This window comes from Crassostrea angulata, chromosome 5 (assembly GCF_025612915.1).
Source record: "Crassostrea angulata isolate pt1a10 chromosome 5, ASM2561291v2, whole genome shotgun sequence".
In the NCBI taxonomy this organism is placed as follows: domain Eukaryota; kingdom Metazoa; phylum Mollusca; class Bivalvia; order Ostreida; family Ostreidae; genus Magallana; species Magallana angulata.
Window position 1 is genome coordinate 37,798,284 of NC_069115.1, and position 24,495 is coordinate 37,822,778.

At 31.5% G+C, this 24,495-nt stretch overlaps 2 protein-coding genes across 5 annotated transcripts; one reads left to right on the forward strand and one right to left on the reverse strand.

Moving 5' to 3' along the window:
- Positions 1 to 2,290: 2,290 nt before the first annotated feature.
- LOC128184196 (feline leukemia virus subgroup C receptor-related protein 2-like) lies at positions 2,291 to 8,422 on the forward strand. Its single transcript, XM_052853556.1, has 10 exons — positions 2,291 to 2,973; positions 3,105 to 3,246; positions 4,030 to 4,167; positions 4,354 to 4,421; positions 4,703 to 4,806; positions 5,395 to 5,505; positions 6,199 to 6,304; positions 7,161 to 7,272; positions 7,376 to 7,419; positions 7,650 to 8,422. The coding sequence occupies exons 1-10, from the start codon at positions 2,389 to 2,391 to the stop codon at positions 7,734 to 7,736; spliced, it is 1,497 nt and encodes a 498-aa protein (XP_052709516.1). The 5' UTR covers positions 2,291 to 2,388; the 3' UTR covers positions 7,737 to 8,422.
- Positions 8,423 to 8,471: 49 nt separating this feature from the next.
- Positions 8,472 to 24,208, reverse strand: LOC128184195 (sex comb on midleg-like protein 2). 4 transcript variants are annotated; one of them, XM_052853554.1, is made up of 11 exons: positions 24,014 to 24,208; positions 18,530 to 18,582; positions 16,677 to 16,747; positions 16,059 to 16,293; positions 14,760 to 15,083; positions 14,243 to 14,467; positions 13,529 to 13,729; positions 12,828 to 13,013; positions 12,004 to 12,156; positions 11,578 to 11,714; positions 8,472 to 11,341 (listed from the first exon to the last, which is right to left on the reverse strand). In XM_052853554.1, the coding sequence occupies exons 2-11, from the start codon at positions 18,579 to 18,581 to the stop codon at positions 11,210 to 11,212; spliced, it is 1,716 nt and encodes a 571-aa protein (XP_052709514.1). In that variant the 5' UTR covers position 18,582; positions 24,014 to 24,208; the 3' UTR covers positions 8,472 to 11,209. The 4 variants fall into 4 exon arrangements, with proteins under 4 accessions (XP_052709514.1, XP_052709515.1, XP_052709512.1 ...); XM_052853555.1 differs by having other exon boundaries at positions 12,843 to 13,013; positions 14,751 to 15,083; XM_052853552.1 differs by having other exon boundaries at positions 14,751 to 15,083.
- Between the last annotated feature and the right edge of the window lie 287 nt (positions 24,209 to 24,495).

The window sequence follows — 24,495 nt, forward strand, 5'->3', positions numbered from 1 at the left end:
ATAGTTTATTATGACATACAATGTACATGTACAATATGATGTCAGTGGGTACAGTATCAAATCTACAGGGATGCCTGCTGTATGGTTTTACAATATCTATCAAGACCAAACATTTTACGTAAAGGTTAGTTATTTAAAGGGACATGGTCACGATTTTGGTCAAAAATTATTTTTCTGATTTTAATGTTTATAATGTTTCAGTAAGGCATGTTGAATAGGCAAACAAAATTTGAGTGTCATTCGTTAAGTTATATGCAAGTTACAGAGCTTAACATTTTTTGCAATGTAAACAGGGCTTTTGTTTACATTTTGAATGTTGAAGTGAAAATTCCTGTTTTAGACCTAAAGTGAATGTGTTAAATGTTAAATGGACAAATCAGCATGAAAAAAGATTGTTTACTGGTATATTGAACTTATGTATGAAAAAAGGGCACGAGCCTTGTTTACATGACAGAGAATTGTGAGCCCTGTATCTTGCTTATATCTCTACTTATGACTCTCAAATTTCATTTGATCATTAGAAATGCACTCCTAAAGCATTGTAAATAATAAAAAAAGAAAACTAAAATTTGACCAAAATCGTTAGCATGCCCCTTTCACAAAAGGTCGCTTCACAACTTATATGTAACGGCACTGGATTTGAAAAGAAAAACAAGGAATGTTTGCAAGTTAAATAATGGTCTTTATTTTATATCCAAACTAGGAAAAATGATAAAGTTAAAAATTCCAACAAGCATAATGGAAGTGTAAACCATAGTTTATCATGACATACAGTGTACGTGTACAATATGATGTCAATAGGTAGAGTATCAAATCTACAAGGATGCCTGGTGTAGGGTTTTACAATATTTATCAAGACCAAACATTTTACGTCAATGTAAGTTATTTAACATCGTTTTTACTTCTTATAGTTACAAATTGAACATATGTACTTCCAAAACAAATTAGTCTACAGTATCTATTTTGTGTTTCATGTTTTCCTGGTCAGTATCCATATTTATTCATACAGAAGTTAGATTCACTCCGTCTCCTTGACTTCATGTTTAAACAGTTATTCATGTTTTGCCCTGTCCCGTCTTAAATGGATAGTATCGATTAAATTTGACTATTGAAGTATTTTTGTAGTCTATGGTTGTATGAAAAGATTTTGGATTGTTATCTGCGTATTCAAACAGCAACCTTAAAAAGTAATGGACTGCGAGAGACGATCATGATGATGTCTGAGTCAAATTTCCCATAAAAGATAAGTTGTTTATTTCTTTTGTCTAACGTACTGATGTACCTTAACAATTTTTTTTTACTTTTATTAACGATGAATTAATTAATTAAACAAAAGAAATATTCAAATATGAACAATAAATTGTTTTCTTTGATGATTCATGTGGCCCTTTAAAGGTAGCGATCATTGCAGAAGAAAATTGTTCTGAAATGTCTTCTTTCATATCCCGCATGAATCATCAAAGAAAGCATTCTATTGTTTAAGTAGACCACAGTCAATCTACATCTAACAAAGTTAATGAGCGGTAATAAATCCTAGAAAGTAACAATATGTCGAATTTGTTGTTGCTACTTATACAACCAACAACACTCTGTTTTATGAAACCCATCCTGTCAATGCACTATCTACTCATTGTGTGGTTTGCGCATGTGTAATGATATAATTGTACGACAAAGGGAAACGTTCTACAATGATAGATTTTTGAAATACATGTGTCTGGGTGTTTCGTCTTTCATTGGATACTAATTGATATTGCAGGGGTTGTCAAATTTTTATTTTAAACACTGTTGTACAAAGCTTTTCATCAAATGTATAACGTGTTCGAGTGAGCGAAATGCCTAATATAGGGGATGTGTAGCGATAAGCGCAACAGTTGAAAACGAAAGCTAATAAGCGATTGTCAGGGTAAAAAAGGAAATAATACGTATTTACAAATTCATATCAGCTTTAGTAGTAAATTTATTCAATGCAAAACGAGCACGCATTAAGGAGAAAAAAAGGTGTGATAGATTCTATTTAATGTTACTAAATAAGTTAAGTTTTCTCTTGTACAAGCTTTCAATGCATACATATCACTCTGTTAAATAGATTTTATCAATTCTAAAGGTTTTTTATTTATTATAAAAAAGAAAAAAAATTGTAACTGTATGTACAATAAACTGTATTCAGAAATGTGGTAAGTGTCATTCAATATTAATGAACTAAAGTTGCACACGTCCGAGGTGTTCTTTATTATGTGATTCTTAGTTTCTTTATCTCTAGCATGCCAGAGTGCTAACCTTGAACAGTTCTCTATGCCTTTATGATAAGTGTATATCGTGCCGTTTTTGGTTTTCATTGCGTTACAGTGAATAAGTGGATGCCTAATACATGTATCTTCAAACCACAAAATGTCGAATTGTCAAAGTGATTTTATACTCACTGATTCTGTAATTGACAACGAAACGCTGATTGATCTAAATTTGAAAAAGAAAAGAGAAATGCAAGGAGATGTAAACAACACTGTTTTGACGACGCCGGTATACAAAAGGAGATGGATCATCATATCGCTATACTGTCTTTACGCTATGAGTACTGCATATCAATGGATTCATCTGGTCATTATTAGCAACATTATCGTTAAGTATTACAATGAAAGTCTTCCAGACGACAAGTTTCAGAGAGAGACAGCTTTGGACAGTTTAACAATGATATACATGGTAGTCTACATCCCGTTAGTGTTTCCAGCAACGTTCTTGTTGAAGAAAAAGGGAATAAGGGTCTGTCTCCTGACCAGTGCTTTTCTGAATGCTCTTGGAGCGTGGTTAAAAGTTATCAGTGTCTCTCCAGACAGATTTGCAGCTCTTATGTTTTCTCAGACCGCTTGCGCCGTTGCACAAGTCTTTATGCTTGGACTTCCCGCTAAAATTGCCGCGGTGTGGTTTGGTGCTAATGAAGTTTCTACAGCGACTTCCTTAGGGACATTTGGAATCCAGGTATAAAAAAAACAAAATTATTTTGATTTCAAGTATATGACTCGATGAACAATAACCATCTTGCTTTAATCAATTTATTTAACTTTGCAATCTTATTATTCCTATATAATAAATATGTTCCTGTATTTAAGATAGGTTTGGCCGTTGGATTTTTTGTTCCACCTAATATTGTCCGGAATAGCAATTCAACTATGGACATTGGCAAGGACCTGAGTTTATTGTTTTATGGAAGAGCCGGCTATATGACCCTTATATTTATTCTTATTGTCATTTGTAAGTACTCTATTTGAGTATATATGCTATATAAATATGCAAATGTATGAAGACTTGTCCGAAAGGAAGATTTATTTAACGTTCTCTCCTGATTCTTGCTGAAAATTCTGGCTCGAAGAAATGTTCACTTTGGAAGGCATTCAATTTTTGGTTTTTTTTTTCCTAATCGAAAACAAAGTTAGGGAATTGCTTTTGTCAGAAAACTACAATTTTAGAGTTTTAGATTTTTATCTGTATAAAAGATATAGTTTGCATTAACATTTTTGCACTAAACAAAAGAATTTACAAATTAAATGTCAACTTGTAAAATTAGGTCATGATACCAAGGAAAGACATACCAGACTATATGAACTTTACAAAGCAGCAAATAGCAACGCCTAAAACAGATTAATAGACATACACTATACATTATTGTACTATAACATAGGTGATTTTAAGTTTTTTAAGGAAAGTGTAAAGAATATTTAAAATTAACAGTAAAATTATATTCGCAGTGCGTATACCTTCAAAATTATTAAAATGGTTTCGCAGAATCCCTTTCGTTTGAGACAACTTGATTATACCTAGTTCTTGATTTATTCAATTGCTTTGAAAATATTACAACATGTTTAAATTCGTTCTTTTTTTAAAATGTTATCGACAACAACAACAAAGAAATGTTTATAAATAGCCATTGTTTATTCATCATTTTATGAGTTGCAGATTTAAAATATTTTTGTAAAATATGTATTACAAATAAATAAAAAAGTAGATAAAAGTATTTAATAGCATAAAGCTTTAAAGTCTTTAAAGAGAGACCAACTACACCCCCTAGTCAAGCCCAGATGTTAGCTGCCCAGGATTTTCAAAAGGAGAACTATGGAAAAACACTACAAAACATCTTCAAGAACGTCAGTTTTAACATTCTATTATTTACATTTGGTAAGAATTATATATATATATATATATATATATATATATATATATATATATATATATATATATATATATATAATAGTCCTGAAAATTAAAATTAAAGCGTCTGCATTTCTGTATATTAAAGATATTCATGGTAATTGCAGCATAAAGCACACTTATTTTTTTTTAAATGTACCTTTCAATTTACAGGAGTAAATATTGGTTGTTATTCCGCATTATCAACTTTGCTTAATCCAATTATCTCAGAGTATTTTCCGGTTAGTATGTCTTACATTTTTATATTAGAAAATGTCAAGCTAGTGACTGTTGACATATTTGTAAACATATATTACATTTTTCCATATTACACTACATTAAAATCATTACTAATGATACACAGAGAACAGTAATTGTCAAAGGACATCAATGCCTGGTAAAACACTTTAGAAATATGATGTAAAAATGTAAAAGAGTCCTACAGACATTTATATCACTGTTCGCCCTTTAATATCCCGAAGAAATCATAATACCTTGCATGATTATTTCGGGTTTTATTCAGCAACATGAAACAACCGCAGGTCAGATTGGTTTAACCATGATATTGTCAGGGGTGCCAGGGTCCATCATGGCGGGAATCTGGTTGGACAAAACTAAGACCTACAAGTAAATTTCATATTATACATGTAAATCTGTTCATTTTCGCTATAATGCAAATAAAATATTAATAAATAATATTTAATAAATAAAAAGAAATATTAAAATAGATTTAAAAATATATATTATAATGGATTTTAATTTTTATGATTGCATTAAATTTTGGACATAAAATCCATTTCATACAAATTGTGAAATGTTCTATGGCAGATTGCCAGAAATGAATGGATTTGATGGTTGCAATTGACACGTAAATACATTTGATAAGTATATTATAAAATAAAACGAAGCTGACTTTGCTTTTAAAGTAGTTTGTTTTTATTATACATGTAATACTAGTAGTTTTTGTTTAACTAAACGTTGTTGTATTCGCGAATTACATGTATGAGAAAACAAGCACACTATTTTAAGTCCTCATTATTGAAACCTTGTGAGGTTGCAAACACTGCTCGTAGTCCGGGCATGCAATATAACCAATGTTTGCAAAAATCTAAGTTATGACATAGATTATGATGTTTAAAGAGCTTACCTCAACTATTTCTATTAAATCATATTATATTACCTAGAGTGATGTAATTGTTAATTCATATAACACAGGGGCACTGCGCTTGGAATTAATGTTCTCTGTCTGACTGGAATTTTGATCTTCAACTTTGCCCTACACCATAAACTCCTGTGGGTTGTATACCTCTGTGCAGGGATTTATGGGTAAGCTGCTTAATACATAAAGATGTAATTATTTGACATTTCTGATTCAAGCTCTGTGTATGAATGCCCCAAAGACTCAATCGAGATTAGAGATTCTAATTACAAGATTCGAAACACGAGATTCAAGATGAAAAATTGAAAATCTAAATTGGCCAATAATATATAAGAATCATGTATCCGAAAGGCTTTATTGGATTTGACCATGCCCCGACCATGTTTAGCGTGTTACAACATGAAAAAAAACTTTCATAGTCCATGTTGAATAATCCCAAATCTGTTGATACCGTTTTGTGTGACAAACCCATTTCCATTGTGATTTTCAAAAACTATTTCAAATTTGTTTATCAATTGTCTTCGTAAACGACTACTCTGCTAACGTGCAGTTTGGTTTAGATTACAACGTTAACAGGAAAATACCAATTTTTACTGCATAAAGGTTGATTGGAATCAGAACTCTACAGTGTGCAGCGAAGAGAGGATTCTAAAAAAAATAGAGTTTTAATTCGATATCCATTTAAACTATTTCTTCTTCAGATATCACCAAATCTTGGTGTTTCTCACTATTCTGTTACAGTGTATCATGAAAATAATAGCTTATTGGTTACTGTTAATAGTAACCAATAAAGAATTGCGTCTTACGATATACTCATATACCTGGTACATTTGAATTGCTTTGAATCGTTTTAAATTCAGATTTTTTATTGCTGGATATTTTCCTGTTGCTTTTGAATTTGCCACTGAGATAACCTATCCAGTATCAGGGGGAATATCGTCTGGTTTACTGTTTGCATCTTCTCAGGTAATAAGTAAATAAAGTCTATATCAAGACAATTACATACAAAAATCGTCATTTAAAATTCCGACTTACCTAATATTAAACTTTTTTTTTTTTACATTTGTTATATCGCAATCATTACAATTTTATGAAAAGTCGCATTAATCTTTTTTTATGGGGGATTAAGAATAAAATGTGACAAATTTTGCGGATTTGTTTTAATCTTAACAAGAAGATAGTATAATTTGTGCCTACAAACACAGCAAAATATTGCTGGAATATATATGCTCGACTGCTTGTTTTAGATATCGTCGGTTCTATAAGACACGAGGCAGTGCAGACTAGCTGCATGTCTGTAGCTTCCGGACTGAATAATCGATTGAACGACCAACTGGGAGCTACAGTTTCATATGCTTGCTAAAAATTAGCTATTTACGGCGCACAAAAAATTACATGCAGACTTGCAGCTACGTGCACACAAATTGAGTACCGCATTAGCGTGGCATAATACCGATAATTTGTCTGCACGTTTTGGTGTGTTTTTGGTGTGTTATAGGACCGACGATATCCAAAAATGAATTTAAATTTTTCATTAGTACATATTAAATATGTAAGCTTGAATAATCTTACAAAAATAAATGAAAACATTATTATAAGCATTGAACGTTACATATATCACACTGAAAGTAAGTATACTGTCATGTATTCATTTAATATAGCAAAGAAAACTAACAAGACAATATCTAAATTGAATTACCTAGACGATAGACTCAGTTTCACTGCGTGTACTACATTGTATAACATATCAATCACAGAATGATTTAACTGTATCCCCGCTATTAGCTAATAGATGTATTAGCTTTTCTATGTTCTGTTGTAGTTATTCGGGATCGTCTTTATCATTGGATGTCGTGCCATGATGAATAAAGTGGGAACATTAGGTTTGAATCTTCTGATACCCTGCGCTCTAATAGTGGCGTCGATATTTACAGGTAAAGAATTTTACAAATGGTATTCAAAGTCATAACACTCAAATCTAGACACGTTTATTTATTTTTTTAATACATTTTGCTTTTCATTTATTTTGTTTTTAAGGATTCATACCTGCAAATTACAGACGACAGAATGCCGAGAAAATGGTAATTAAAATAGCCAATGCAACTGTCACAAAAGATAATAATATGTACAAAGTATAAGTAATTAGATTTATTTTGAGTATTGCTACGAAATGTCGCTAGATCACTTTTTTGTAATATTGAAGTCAGAAACTTATTATGAATTATGAATCTTGTGTAGACCTGTTCATATTAAGATATTTTTTTCTTAAATCTACAGGCGAAAAAATGAAATACTTTTCTTTTTATTAAAGATCTTGGAACAATTGGACGATGTCTTTGAAATGGAATCAATGGACCCAGCATCCGAGGAATCTCGAATATTGAAAATAAATAATTGACGTTACAACACACTGTAGTTATCAAATAATATTTACATCCCCTCTACTTCTTACAGAAACTTTAAGTCAATTCATAGCTGTATAGAAACAGCCAGACTGAAATCTACACGCCCCACTTATCGAGAGGTTGAAATATACAGCGACTGGAACTGACAGAACTGAAATCGACACCCCTGCTTACCGATTGGTCGAAACCTACAGCGACCTAAGAAAAATCACGGACTGCACGAAATAATATTAATTATGATGTCAGACTCAAAGGAGACAATTTAGCTGTTTCTTTTATACCTAACGTACCTGGTGTATATTAAAGCTTTCAAAAATTTCATGTTTTCAAATATCTTTGTAAATACAAAGATTAATTAGTTTAAATATACCGGTAGATTAATATAGTCTGTAAAGATTAAAATAAATAACCACCCAGCTCTTTTAATGTCAAATATGTTTTGGATAGAATAAATATCTGTTAAAAGCTACATATTCGTGTGTTTTCATCAACACAATAAACTGTACTTCAGTATCATCTACAAGCAGATCAAAGATACTTTAGGTAAATTAAATATCTAATCTTTTGAAAGTGACAAAGAGCATTAGAGTTGTTTAGGACTAATCAAATTTTTGAACTTGATATATTATTTTTGTTTATATTAAAATATTTCAATAAATGAGAGGTCATAGTACTAGAACTTTTAATGCTGAACATGATAAAAGAAAAAAGAAAGCAGACACGCGGGACAGATTTTAGCACCACATTGATTTATTTGGATTTTCTAACTCACTACTTCTGACAGATCTTGAAATATATAACCAAAGTTGTCCAGTCATTGAATTCATTAAAAACATACATTGTAATATACATATTTATATAATTACATGCATCCTCAATCTTTATTATTTATCTTCAGTGATAAGCACTCATTAATAAAAAAAAAAAAAAAAAGTCCATCAGTCTTCAAGTTGGTATTAAAAACTGCTTTTAACTGGTGTCTAAATAAAGCAGTTCATTTGTCAATGAGGGTTTTTGCATGTATACAGCATGTTTACTGCATGTATATTGCATGTTTATTTTTGTAAAATGACAGCTAGTTACCACAGTGATTGTGTAAATTAAGGAAAACATGTGATTGCATAATATGATACGGAAATTACATTGTAACAATCTAAATTACACATGATTTACATGTAATTGATATCTTTAATTTGTTGATTTATTGTAATCTTTTTAAAATATAGTTTATATTACCAAACGTCTTGCATGATCAGCACTTACTTTAAGTAATCATATTTAGGTAAGTCATTAATCATGATAAAAAACTAAAAATGATAAAATACTGAAATTAACATTACATGTATAAATCATTGATAAATATGTGTTTTGAATAATTTGTTTGGTGTTATGCATACATATTTTTCAAAAACCTAAGTACCTTCAGATTATCCCAATTCCTATGTGTTTGAGGAACACACATGTGTTTTAAATAATGCATATTTCAAATATTACATAAATACACACAATACATTGAGTTTTAACACAATCAGCATAAATACATCGATACATAAAAACCCCTGAATCAAAGAAAGGAAAAAAACTTATCATTCTACAGTAGTACATTTTATGTACAAATGAAATCCTAGAAACTTATTTACAAGTACGCACACAATATATGTAAACTGGTATGCTTATAATTAATATGTTAAAATAGAAACAAAACTTGTAAAATGTGTTAATCTGCAAAGGAAATGAATAACTGTAAGAAATATACATAGACCACATGATTAAATAGCAATAAATAACAGGGGCAAGAGGTAACTTAAGTTTGAACTTAATAAACATTGCAATATTCCACTGACTTGTAAGGAACGCTTCAGCCACGTACATATTACATAAGTATTAATGACAATTACATATAACATAATATAAACGGGAGAAAAGGTTCCACTTGGTAGAACTATTAAGGTCATTTCTTTTAAGCAAACTGTGTAAACAATCAGTACGATTACAAGACAATGAAAAAAAAAATAATATATGTGTAAACAATACTGAAGAAATCCCCTAAAATACAATAACATGAAGGAAAAAAAACTATAAACATGTATAAAATCATACAAAACTGGACAATTGATGCTGAAATTCAAAAGCAAAAAATAATTCTCATAAAAGATCCCATGGCCTATTTTTCATATGTCAGGTTCGAGTCCATAAATTTTGTTTGCATATAAGAGATAATATCTTTTTCATATGTTTAAATGAAAAAGGTACAGCATTCATCAATATGAACTCCATTTGTAACATTTATAAATCAAATTAGAAATATACAGTGAAATGAAAAAAAAACTGTTTAATTTTTCCTTCAGAAAAAAGAAGAATTGATCAATTTATAGTACCCAAGACACATTTTTGTACCGGTACATTTTAGATCTAACGATAAAGTTTAACAAGCCTCGAGAAAACAATTTCAAATTTTAACAAGAAATTCAACAAACAAGATTGCTCACCATTGTAAAGAATTAACAATAACAATATATATGTGTTTTCACTTTCAGTGATGAAAAGATGAAAATATTGATGGAGGGTGAAAAAAATGATTGATCAGGAAAAATGGCACCAAAATTGAAGCAATCTTTCTTTTCCATCTCAAAAAAAGATTTGTTATTAACACGATTGTTCAATATAGCAAATATGCATAGACAGTCACAGATTAACTTCATCAATTTAAGAATTGCTATTTTTCAACAAAACAATACAATTATATTAACATAAGATGCAAGACATTGAAAATTTGTCTTCTGGAATTATTTTAAAGCCCTCAAGAAGGTATAATTCAAAAACATTAATTGTCCTAGTTCCGTGTCCAACAAAAACTTCTTTTTTTTTCTTTTTAAAAATTTTTCTACAGCAATTCTTCTTTTATTCATGAAAAATGCATATGCATGGATAATGATATGCAATGTAGTAATTATTCATAACCAGTAACCATGCAAAAAAATATAGACTCATATAATTATTAGCCTTTTATCTGCACCATATTGTAACATGGGGATCAGTTTTCACAATTTGTTCAAAGTTTTGCAGGTTTGCAGGGAATTTAATCTAATTGATATTTTTAGTACATATGTAGGTATACAATTATCATGGGTAGTACTACTTACATGTACATTCATAGGTATTAAAGGTATACCTACTTATTCAGTAATTTTTGTTCCGTGATGTTCCAACACAACGACAACCACAGACAAACTTCCCTATCTTCTTGTTCTTCACAAAACTATGGCAGTTATCACAAATATCATACACTCGAGTGTAAGAGTCTGCAGCCACAAGCAATGCACCACATAACGAATAACATGGACAAGACAATGGTATTTTCTACACAGACACAAGTCACAGATATATAGAACATCTTCTGGTGGACTGGTTCTCCAGATTTGGACTGGTTCTCCTGGTGATTGGTTAGCCCGGAGCTGTGGACTAGTTAGTGGGAACTTTTCTTGCCCTTCAGCTTCTCTATGATGTTGCTGAGTTTCAGGACAGGCCCTAGTTTTAGTCCTAAGTACTTCATCATCATGTCACTGTTCAGCAACATGAAAGCTCCACCATCGATTTCCTTTAAAAAGATTCGAAAGAAATGTTCTGTCATAAAACTACTCAACAAAATGCTAAAAATCAATATATATAGTTCTACTTCACGAACTTGTATTCTTAGAAAAAAACTTTAAATCATTTATCATTTGTATCCTTCACACCAAGTTTCATCATACTTTTAAAAGAAAATTGCCAATTTATTAAGATTGCCCATTGTGATCATTAAGAATATAATGACTCCTTTTATGGTTTGCTTACATGTTTCCTAAATGCCTCTGAATGCGTGGCAAGACTGGAATCAACTTCAGAGATGTATTGGACCACATCATCAATCGTCCAATCATTGGGGTCCGCGGATAGTTTACGAGGGGGTCTACTGTCTGTTGTGGAACTCGCTATACAATATAAAGCACCATATTTACCATATGATATTATACACAGAGATGCATCATTTATATAGCTGAATTTAAATTGTATTCAAAACTGACCATTGACTAAGAATATATTAAACTGATAAACAAGTAAAACTTTCACTGCACACTTCCTCTGAAAGTTTTTAACAATTACACATATTTTTTTTATTTTTTAATGAAAATCAACTGTTTTTTTCTTCTTCTTTTTTGTGGGGGGGGGGGGGGGGGGGGGGGAGAGGGAGCAACAACTTACAAGACAATACATCCTCACCTTCAGCTGAGTCGTAGGCGGAGTACCTCCTGATCTTCTGCTGAGCAGCCGCTGCTTTCTGGGACTGGTTTTCTAGGGAGTCTGTTGACCACCTCCTCTTCAGAGCTCTGTTGATGGAGGTTCTATTCTCATACTCCTCTGTTTCTAGGGGCTCTACAATGACATAGGTGGACAACATATAAATAATAGAAGGTTACATGTTTATGTATTACATGATACTGTGGTTTCATCAATTTTCGTTGAATACCAATTTTCGTGGATTTCGTTGTTAAGTTGATCCACGAAATTAAATGTTCATTGAAGTTCAATTTCAACTAACATTTTGTATTGATTGGATCATTGGCCACGAAATTACATATCCTTGAAACTGTGGTTTTTAGAAAATCCACGAAAATTGATACCCAAGAAAGTAATGAAACCACAGTACTTGACTATTATAGTGATGTACACAACAAATTATACATGCATTGTCCTTGTTCTGAATGAATTGTCTGTTGTTAATAAAATTTTCCTTGAACCATACATATTTGATATAAGGACAAATAGTCCAGTTATAAATGCAAGGAAAGCCTTTAAATGGATACCTTTTTAAAGATAGTTTATTAAAAAAAACACACTGTACGATCTTAATAATCTTATATTTCTGTAATACAAAATCTGCTAATCTACAGCACTTGGTGATTTATAACAATTGTAACATGTTGTATTTGTAACAGCTCACCCATTCCTGAACATACCATTTTTCTGTTGTATATGTAATACAGGCATCTTCTGAAAATCCCATATATCTTATATAAAAAGCATGCCAAAACAGACCCACTTACTCTTAAAGTCACTACCTGTCTTCTTCTCCCTGTTGCACTGGGCGCAGAAGCCGTGTAATGGCTGACTGGCAAACAGGTTCTCGCAGCAGCCAAGCTCCTCTAGGGACTTCTCCAGGAACCGCCACACGTCTGACACCTTGTCGATCGGGGGCAGTCGCTTTGTGTGGGTCTTGTTGCCCTGGTTTGCTGAAACACAAAGCCAGAAGGACATTTCATTTCAGGCTTCTTTTTTAATTGAAACAATTCCTGTTAAAATGACACTGTAAAGTATGGTTTAAAAAATGAACACACTTATAATGACAAATATATGGTATACAGTGAACAAACTTCTAACAAGTCATGCTTTCAGAAAAGCTGGGGCTATTTATACCATTAAATATACGATTCACTTTATCAGATAGAATGCAATTTGTTTATAATATAGAAATTATTTTTCCCTGGTACTTCACTATGATTAAGGGTGTCTTACTGTAAATTATATTAAAATGATGTCCTATAAGTGTTAAAAGTGATCAAAATTGTCGATAAACAATTTTGTTCACAACTCATCTTTTGCAACATACCATTGATAATTTGATCATGTTGATTTCAAAAATTATCAAAAAAAATATTTACATACTCGTTTTCTGCAAATCATTTGAAATTTCTGACACTGGCCTCTACACATTCAGACAAAACTGTGAACTTACATTTGTACATACCTGTAATGACAATCTTCCCATTGCCATCTTGAATGAAGTTGTACACCTGTTTCTCGTGCTTGGCACAATCCACACAGGACTGGATTACCTCCCTTAGAACCTTCTGATAGGGACCTGGTCCGAACTGATTTGGAAGCTGTTCTATCTTCTTAGGATTGAGTAGGATTCCACAACTGCAGTTGTGGTTTACATAGATTGTAACTGAATAGAAGGACAAACAATGTGAAACAAAATCTTACCGGTATGCATATATTAGATATTGGTTTTTAGATCAATGTAGCAAAAAGCTTTAATGTTCATCTAACTGTAAAGGACTCATTAGAAAATTCTCAAACCCTAACTGTAATCAATTTTTTTTTCTTCACAAATGGCCATCAAAGACAAAAGCTCTGAACTGTTGGGGAAAAAACCGAAAAACACTTTCTCAAAAGATTCACCATGTCAAAACTTTTCTGATCAACAAACTCCCCGCTAACTTCCATTAGTCAGTGGCTGTAAACATTCTCCAAGCTGACCTACCTTTGGCCATGGCTGTAAACATTCTCCAAGCTGACTTACTTTTGTCAGTGGCTGTAAACATTCTCAAAGCTGACTTACCTTTGCCCTTGCTGTAAACATTCTCCAAGTCGACTTACCTTTGTCAGTGGCTTTAAACATTCTCCACGCTGAGATTACCTTTGTCAGTGGCTGTAAATATTTTCCAGGCCGACTTACCTTTGTCAGTGGCTGTGGTAGAGGAGCTGGTATCTGGTTCAGTGACAGTGATGGCAGGGGATTCCGCCTGTAGGGGGGAAACGGACCGGTCGTGGGGGAGGTTAGGACTGGTCGGGCCAGAGGATGATGTGGAAGAAGACTTGGAAGCATTGCTCTGGTTTCCTGGAGAGTGAGCAGACTGTGATACTGAGGGTTCCCGGGACTTGCTCTTCACTTGGGCTGTACCTGTCAAAACATACCATTACATATTAACCAATATAAGAAGAATTTTCAAAGCTTTTCTTGCCATGGAAAAGCTTGGAGAGAAGTTAGGTGAAAAATTTATCTTCCTACCAAATCCCAATTCTAAACAGTTTGACCGAAAAAAAAAATTGATAAAATTTTTAGATGCGTAAATCTTTGGAATGATAAACAAAATGGAAAATTTTAAGCAAAAACAACATTTAAATTGAAACATTGCTGAATCATGAAAACAGTATTAATAATCAAGTCATGTCTATAGACTGACCTTTCTGACCTGGGGGTTGGAGCGGGTGGCCACTCAGTGCACACCACCCCACAGGAAACAAGTCCCTGGAGTCCCTCTTGGTCCAGTAGTCGAACGCCCCCCTCCACCCATCAAACGTGACATGAACCTCCTCCCCCTTGACTGCCCCTACGGTGGCGGGACAGATCAGCTGGGGGTTCTTCCTGTCCACCGCCTCCAGCTTCATCCCAATCTTGAACTCATTGGTTTTGGGGTTGGAGGGCTCCTTCTTGAAACAGTTCTCTGGGGCCCTCTCTGCCCCCGTTAGGGTCTTTTGTAGGAAAGAAGGCCATAGTGTGGGGTTTTTACAGAAGCCTGAAAAATAAGAGATGGGCAGATTGTTAATTGTTTTTAAAGTGAAAATCAAAAGCATGATATCTTAACTGAAACCTTTGTTACAATTCTTTTATATTTATTTGAACACGTATGTATTGTAGGAGAAATCTGAAAATCAGGGAATGGAAGATTGCTAATTGCGAATTAAGTAAAACTCTCATGCATGATCTGTTAGCTAAGGCTAATTGTTTAGAGATTTGATATAAAACTGTTTACATTTTTGTACAAAATGTAGTGGGGTTTTTATTTTATAGAAGCTTAAAAATCAGAGAGGTTTAGTTTAATTTCAATCAAGGAAATGATCAAATATATATATATGTACATGATTTCTACATACCGTTAAACTCTGATGATTTACAGCTTTGTTAACTCATTTTGTACAATGTGTTTTGAATAAAATGAAATATGCAAATCTCTGATCAAAGGTATTTTTATTCTTGCTTACACCCATTGCTGATTTTATCTTATCATAAAAAAAGTATTGTTTTCTTCACTATATCAATGTCAAGCATTGCCAGTAGTCATGCAGAGACACAAGTTTACATGTATGACTTGCAGATTGTAAAAAAATCAATTGGCAGAAGCCCCTTCAAAACTGATAACAGGAGTCTTGACAACTGGGTAAACAATACACATGGAGTTGGGTTTTTATCTCTATATCATATTCTCCAAGATAAAATACAACCATTTTCTAAAATTTAGGGCACATTGACATACTATTACCGAAACTGAAGTTCATAGAAAAAAAATTTGAAGATAAGACCTACTGTTTAATATTTAAAAGCCAATTTGATTATGTTTTACAAGCACATGTACATGTAGCATTAAAACTGCCCCAAATTGTCATAATCAAAAATACATACATATACATAAACAAATTCTATTAATATCAAACTCTGCAAATTTTACAAAATCAAAACTTTAATGTGAATGGTACATGTATATGGCACATACCTAATGGAGGTTGTAGCAGTTTTCCTGTCTTTTCACAGTAACCCACTGGATGGAGATCGGACGAGTCAACCAGCCTCCAGAAATCGTTGGTATTGTCACTCCCGTCTAGTCGCAGGCGGATGCGTGGACCGATCATCCCCACCACCGTCGCCACGCAAATTGAGGTCAAGTTTCGAGGGTCCACCGCCTCGATCTTCTGATGGAGTTTAAACTCGTTGACTGGTGGCTCCACTGACTAAACAATAATACTTCTCTTTTTAATAATGTATCACTTAATATTTAATAAGTTTTGTCCTGAAGATTTGGGGATTTGTACATGTATGTACTGAATTTAGAAATATACACAACCAGAAAAAGAGCAAGAAGTATAAATCAATATTTTTTTTTACAAAGCCGATCAATGAATGAAATATTATCTTTTAATCAATAGCACACCCATTTTCATCATATAGTTTTATTTCTTATACATGACTGCAAGTTTGCGAACATAAATCATTCAAAAGAATACCAGTATATAATATATAAAACAATGTTATTCATTTCACTTGAATATGATCTGCACTCAAAGGAAAAAAAAAATTAAAATCATTGTAAGTTTTCTTTCATGTCAACTCATACCTGTTTGAAACAAGACTGGGGAGCTGGTATTGCATCGTTTTCTTTGAGGTATTCTTCCCAATCAAAGCTTCCTATGTATAATAAATGTACAAAACAAAATGAAAGACTCTATTAAATTCACTGTTCTGGTATTGATTGCTGCAGTGTCTTTCTATGCCTGTTTAAGAATTACTTAATTATAGATTTGACATTCACTCTCATTCTCGTACGGTATATAATTCAAGCAAAATCTAATTCTTAAGATGATGTGGTTTTGCAGTAACTATAGTTTTAAAGCTTGATGCATCTTATGAAACAGTTTCAACTATTGATTTCATTTCTTTACACACAAGATTGCCTTTGAAATTGAGTATATGGCCAAATTGAATAAAAAATATATATTTGTAACCAATATATTCATTATTTATAAGTGACCTTGATCTTAACATGGCATTAACTTTGAACCTTGACCTTTGGGGTCACTACATGAATGTAGAAAGTCTCCATCTTGTTTAGTTAAAATTTAGAAGGAAGCACAAGACACAAGAACGATCAAAACAATATTCCCAATAAACAGATTTTTTAATCTCAGGGAATAAATCTTTTACCAATTTAATACATGTACTGGCTTCAAATTATATTTCAATCAATCTGCTTCAACGTTACGATGATTCACAGAGATGAAATGTCCATTTCATACCCATATTAATATTTTCATATACATTATTATATAATACACATTCACAGAGAAAAAGATTAGTACTCGTACCAAATGTAAGAAATAAAATAAAAAAGATATCAAATCCGTTTTCTTATCAAATGAAATTTCTATTCCAGTTATACACACAAAATTAAAGTCATTTTGATAAACTCAATAGTAACACATTACACGAATATCAATAAACATGATAAAAGGGGAAATATGAAACTGTATGGTCCTGATCAAAATACACACAAAAAATTATTTTGTGTATCATATATCACCTGAATAATTAGTCAAATATTCTCTGATAATCGAATGACGATATGTGTATAACTGAATAGACGGAGGAACAGCTAGAAAAAAAGAGATGATTTGATGCAATAAAAACATTAAATCCCCTACTGTACAATTTAGTATGGTTGCCTTCAAGTTAATGAATATACCCATAAGCTCTAGAGCATCATAAAAATTTTCAATCCCATATAACATTAACAAAATAGCTTTTAATGTATTCTTATTCATACAAAATCATTGTGCCCAATGACTCCGATTCATCTTTCCCAAACATTCAGGTTATTCAATATTTATCTTAATATATCCTTTCTGTTGACATTTTATGAATAATATATGTGCATCTGGCAATTTTAAAAACAGTTTGGAAAACTTCAGTCTAAAAATCAATTGCATTACCAACTGTTTCCTTTTTTTATTTTTTTCCACTACATGAATTATAATTCCACAATCAATTCTCAACTCTGAAAAAAAAAGTGCAGCACCCAAGATGCGTGCCAGTATTAATTAATTATATTAGTTATATTACATTAATTATAATTTTAATTTTTTTTAAGTTAAATGCCTTAAGATATAAAGATTATAAAATATTATCGTGAAAACCTTTTAAGTTTATTGCTTATTATTATATGAACAAGAGGAATTAATTCAAACAGTCACTGTATGCTCTCCCCACTCTGCCCTCTGCTTAATGATAATCGCATAAATTTTACTGAACTTTTATAAAGTGATCTAATCATTACTTGGTAAAATAAAAATATTGGCAGAATTAAACAGGGTCAATCACATTCAAGGAAACAAACTAAAGGTATCCTTTTAAAAAGATTAATTTGGCCATTTGAATACAACAGTTACTATACATGTACAAACTGATTTTTACCTTGTGAATCATACTGGTAAGATCTTCCTTTTCCTGTGGGTGTGACTGCCATTCTGGAATAAAAAGATTATCATTTAATTAACATTTAATAAACAGGTGTGTGTTATACACAATAAACAGTGGGGAAATAAAGAAAGAAATATTCTATAATACAGATCAAGAGATCAATGGAATGGTTGTACACCAATCCAACTCCTAATCATTAATCAACAACACTCTTTTCTCTGAAAAGAAATAAATGGGACGAGAATAATAGGAAAAAAATCCATGATGATCACTTTTGTACCTGACATGATGAAAAGATTAATTAAGTGAATAAATGTGTTCACACTTTGCAAGTCAAATACGGTGAAATTTTATCAACATGCAAGCACTGTATGGTATGTTATACACAAATCACAACTCTTCTTTGTGAAAAAGGATTTTAAAAGAGTAAGAAGGAAAAATCTTTTATTTTTCAAAATCAGAATTTCTCTCGCAACAAAATAGTATGAATTCATGACAATCAAATGTGTATACTTTCTGACATCTAGAAAATCATGTGAGAAGGATTTACTTTCAAAAACTATGCACATCTAGAAAATCATGTGAGAAGGATTTACTTTCAAAAACTTTGTACATAAGTACATCTAATTACCATTTAAAAATATAAAAGTGATATCTTATCAGCATGCACACCAAATACCTGTTGCTTTTTTTCTTACAGCAATGAAGGAAGTACTTCATAAAACCCCTTATATGTAGTGTTTCATATTTCTTCAAGATAAAGCATTCGTTATACTCTAAAAAAGAATGCATTGGTGTACCATGAATAGGAAATAATATTTCTGTCTTTAAAAATTTTACATCCTGGAAACAGATTGGGTTATTTTTTTCTTGTTAGTTATATAATCAGGGCAAAATAAAACTGTTGTTTGTATGGAAATGCCTCCCGCCTCATTGAAATACCCCCTGCTAATAGAATGTTATTAGCAAAAAATAAAGAACTTTTTTTTTAAATGGAAATTTTTATATTTGACCTATTTTTTATTAAACTTAAAGTTAAAAAAATTTAAATAAAATAATCCTCTCCCTCCCACCTGGGTCTAGAAACCTCCTGGCGGCAAATCCAAACAAACATTTTTTTTTAAGAATGCAAGGCCTTAGCAAGTAAAACTACATGTAGTTCATACATGTAACTTCTTCGACACAGAAATACAAGAATCAAGGTTTTGATTTCTTCTCTCTCTTATTTCCTTCCTTATCTAGCCCAGTTTAACATATATAAAGAAAAATCATTCCTTTCAAATTAGCCAATAAACCCCTTGTCATGCCTTCAGCATTATCTCTCCCTTTTTTCCTTCAAATTATGATATCAATATTTACTCGTGCACAAATTTACTCTTCCTGATCCAAAATCAATATCATGTCATGCTTTGCTAACAACACACACAAAATGTACATACATAAACTGACAGATGGATCCTCAATTTCGCTTAAAAAAGAGTCCACATACACAATTTTTAAAATGGTTTAAAACTTGTCCATATGGCCATACATTACCTGCAATTTGCCGCTGTTGTCAAATATTTAAATGTATCTATGGAAAAGCTACACAGAGGGTTAATCGATACTGACAATCTATTTATAGGCGTTTGCTCACATCTATACAGTTAAATGATCTTATAGTGTGCAAGAGAAGAAGATTTCTTTCAAGTATTTGTGCTTGCATGACTTAAAAACAAAATAGGCATGTAATACTGATTAAAAATTACAATTTTGTGGCATCAAAGATATGCAAGTATTTTTTTTTTTCATGGAGAAAAAAATAATTGAATTGGCATTGCCAAGGGATGGTTGAATTTTTATGACATAATCATTATTTAAAGTAGATGACTATTCATCGTTTTTAGCGGTAAAGAGATTGACTCGGAGATTTCAACTACAGTTACTACAAAAATGTCTACATCAATCTTTCTGTCCTTTTAGACTTAATAGACTTACCTATTTTATTTTAAAGAAATAAAATAACCTTTATCTCGAAAATAGGACAATTAAAAAACGATACAATCAAACTTTTTTATCTCAAACTTGGAGTCAACAAAAAATTCCAAGATAGCAAAGAACTAAAAAACATACAGAAATAATGATTGAGACTTTGGGACTTAACATTAACTTTGAAAAGCTACATATAGAATAGACTGTGGTAATTTAATCTAGATATCAACTTTCATTAAACAATTCATGTATCAAATTCAACTATTATATATTTAACATATAAATCCATTACAAAAATTTAAAAAAAAAAGACAATGTACATGTATAACATGATAAATTTCTAAAAGTATTGTCTTCTCATCTATTCCTAGGCCAGTAATAGAATTGAAACATATTTTCAATATAAAAAATAACCTTACTTGGGTACTCAAAAGGTAATGTATAAAACTAAAAGCAGGCATAACCATTGAATTTAAAATAACTTTTTTATCTACAGATTATATAGTTCAATTCAAATGATTTCTAAATCTAATGAAAAATTATGTCAGTCAAATTTGATTTAGTTGAGAACAATTTAAGCCTTTGTTTATGGGCTATGATAATATTTAAAATGCTTTTCCTGCTTACATAATCTACACCTTGAATGTGTGTATTAATTTACATATATTAAATCAATGTATAGGTTTAGATTCACTGAACTTGCAGCAATATTTGCTACACTGATTTAATATAGCACGATATTAATAGTACCAGCTTTTACAGAATCTTACACATTTATAAGAATAATTTCTCTCCCTTTGGCAAAGAGAATTACCAGTACAAGTAATACGGTGGTGATGGCCCGCTCACTCTATATAAAATTATGAGGTCCAAATTGCATGTATGATGAAACTGAAAAGTATTTATTAAGCATAGAAAATAACACAAAATATAAAACTGAGCCTTCTATGGGTTATTTTAAAAGTCACAATATGTAAACTGCATAACCTTTGGAATGTAGTAGTGTAATTGCATGTAATGCAATGCACGTCTTGATAAGATCTTTGTTTAGTGGCCATAATAATCTATCATTAGCACTCCCATTTGTTTAGAAAATATGGTAGATTACATAATTTCATATATATTTAAAAAGAAAATGTGAATACTGTTGCTTTGCAAAAATATTCAATCCAAATATTGGTTATTAAAGAAACATAAATCAAAATTAATACATGTGTCGGATCAAGATTTACATAATTTATGCAACAAAAACTTTAAACATTTCTAATGTTAGAAGTTGGGTAAAAAAGTTTTAAGCTGTATTGCGAAGAAAATGAAAAAGTTAGAATTTACATAATACTTTAATAGCATGTTCTTTATGAATAATACATTTATGAACTTGAATAATTGTTTTTTTAAAGAACTTTTTAAAATTAAAAACAAAACTTACTGTGATTGAGTAAATCAATTACCAGTATTTTATTAACCCTCATCCTGCACTGTCCTGCACTTACATTCTTACAATCATACATATATGTGAGAATAGTTCATATGTAGTTGAATTTCTTCTTTCAACCAAATAATAATGCAGCCAAAGGTGCATTTCTACTTAAAGTTTTTAAATTTGCATTTAGAGATTTAATGGAGAACAAACTTATTAGCCCTATAATAGAATCGTGTGGGTCAAAACCGAAATATTTAATAATGACCATGATGATCGAGCCTTCAATTCATAAAATGTTGGTTTTGATCAGAACAACTGTTAAAGCAATATGAGCTGCAATTTTCATGTTGGAATTTTTTTTACGAAAATGTTATTTTCTACTAAAACGACAACAATTATCATGGTTTTTAAATTTCTGTTAGCTTAATTTATTTTTGATGGAAAAGTCATAAAGAAGCCTTAATTGGGGCAAAATTGAATTATTGTCGTCCTGTACAAAAATTGATTTGCTATATATATTCCTTCGACGAGAAATATTTCTAATTCTTACAAAAAGTAATGATCTTTTTAAATCTTATTTATCACAAAAGTTTAAGTTATATGCAGACTTATCATACTAGCAGGTTTTTACAGCAAAATAAAATTTTAAAAAATACAGCTCATATTTCTTTAAGGTTGTATATGGAAATCTGTCCATTTTGTTGTGGATTAAATTAAAGTACATATCATTAACCCAAAATACTTCAACTGGTTTAGAATTTCACATTTTACAATATTTCACCAAAAAATACATTTTACAATTGTTTGGAAAAGAAATTTTTTTAAATCCCAGCGGGATTTGAACTCATGACTTATAAATTCATAGTGAACTGCGCTACGCTGTTGGGTGACAATTTAATTCGGGAAAAAAAACTTTTTATAAAATTACACTTTCTTTCATCATGTTCATTGTTTATTTCAATATTATATAAATAGTGCCTGTTTGGGAGGGTAACAGTTGAAATTAACACCCCGAGAAAACCATTGTCAACCGACGCGAAGCGGAGGTTGACAATGGTTTTCGAGGGGTGTCAATTTCAACTGTTATCCTCCCAAACAGGCACTATTTATTTTGTTATACTGAATGTCTTTTTTAAAATTTTTAAGAAAATTTTACTGCTTTTATATAGGAATAACGTGAATTCTACAGCGAACCGTACGCGCATAATTTTCGCGCATGTAACATTTTTTAATGTTACCCGTTGCCAAGTGCGTTGCTAACGCTGAGGGTAATAGTAAATATTATTAACTGCGTCTTAACCAATCAGATTTCAGTATTTAACATGAAAGTATAACAATAAAATATATGAAATAGTACAGCACAACATGGAGGTGTCCCATACAACTTCATGTGTTTCACTAATTTAATTGGGTCTGACAACAGGACCTAATCCCAAAGGCAAAAGTTTAGTTTGTAAAAATTCCACGGAATACATGTGTACATGTGTACAATTCTTAGTGTAATGGTCTTATTAAGCTTTTGTTTTTCTATCACAACCAGTTAGCTTCTGCTAATAGCCTTAATCTATAAACCATTATGATGTTCAATATTACAAGGTGACTTCTAAAATGTGATGAAAAAAAAACTAATACACCAAGTAAGTGAACTATTAAACTAAAACAAATAAATTAAAATAGATCAATGTATCATATGAAAAAAAGTTACAATTTCATTCAAAGAACATGTTGAACATAAATTTTCACTACACACATGTTTGAAACAAGGCTCTAGAAGATCAAACCAAAATTTTAAACATTTTGAATTTCTACTTTATAAAAAAAATGTCAAAAACTACATGTAGTTTCAGTATACATACATATGGTAAACTTATCTGCTTCTTGCTTTCTGACCATGCTGATACGCAATTCTCTACTAGTTGGGGATTACAGAAAGCATAAACAAATAAATAAGGATTGGTTCAATAAACTCTGCTTCGTCAATAAACAACATCAACTGAGAATGCCAAGGCCACCGATAACTGCATAGTGTATCCTTTATACACAACCCAACATCATGACCAAAACTTGGGACTTTTCATACTTACTTTTCAATATGTTTCTGTTGTCCTGAGGATTGAAACGATGAAAATAATTACATAAATAGTAAACTTGTACTGAAAATAATGTGACTCAACACATGACAACCATCCAATTAGTCACACGCTGTGGAAATTTCTTATTTTCTTTTTATCGACCGGACGTTGCTTGTCAGCGCCATTTTTCGTAAGTAAGGACTAAAAGCAAAAATACTTCCGACGAGGATCCGGATTGTGAGAAATTCGAGTTTTATAGATTATTCTTGAATTTCTGAAAGCGATGCGCAGTTAATGTCAGTTTAAAAAATGTTTAGTACGAAAATATCACATATTACATCATCCTAAGCAATGGAGTTTCTTTTTCCGCTCCACCCAAATCATGGGGTTCTGATTCGCTTCTCTCTCTACCTTCGGATAAATGTTCTTATTAATAAACCCTTACATAAACTCATACTGTACTTTAGATTAAAAAAATGTTGTATCATGTATAA

Coding starts and splice junctions, on each gene's coding strand:
- LOC128184195 (XM_052853552.1), bottom strand. CDS start 18,581: ATGGCAGTCACACCCACAGGAAAAGGAAGATCTTACCAGTATGATTCA. Junction 13,730..14,242: donor TACCACAGCCACTGACAAAG/GTAAGTCGGCCT, acceptor CCTTCTATTCAG/TTACAATCTATGTAAACCAC. Junction 11,715..12,003: donor CGCCTACGACTCAGCTGAAG/GTGAGGATGTAT, acceptor TATATTGTATAG/CGAGTTCCACAACAGACAGT.
- LOC128184196 (XM_052853556.1), top strand. CDS start 2,389: ATGTCGAATTGTCAAAGTGATTTTATACTCACTGATTCTGTAATTGAC. Junction 2,974..3,104: donor TAGGGACATTTGGAATCCAG/GTATAAAAAAAA, acceptor CCTGTATTTAAG/ATAGGTTTGGCCGTTGGATT. Junction 4,168..4,353: donor CATTCTATTATTTACATTTG/GTAAGAATTATA, acceptor TTCAATTTACAG/GAGTAAATATTGGTTGTTAT.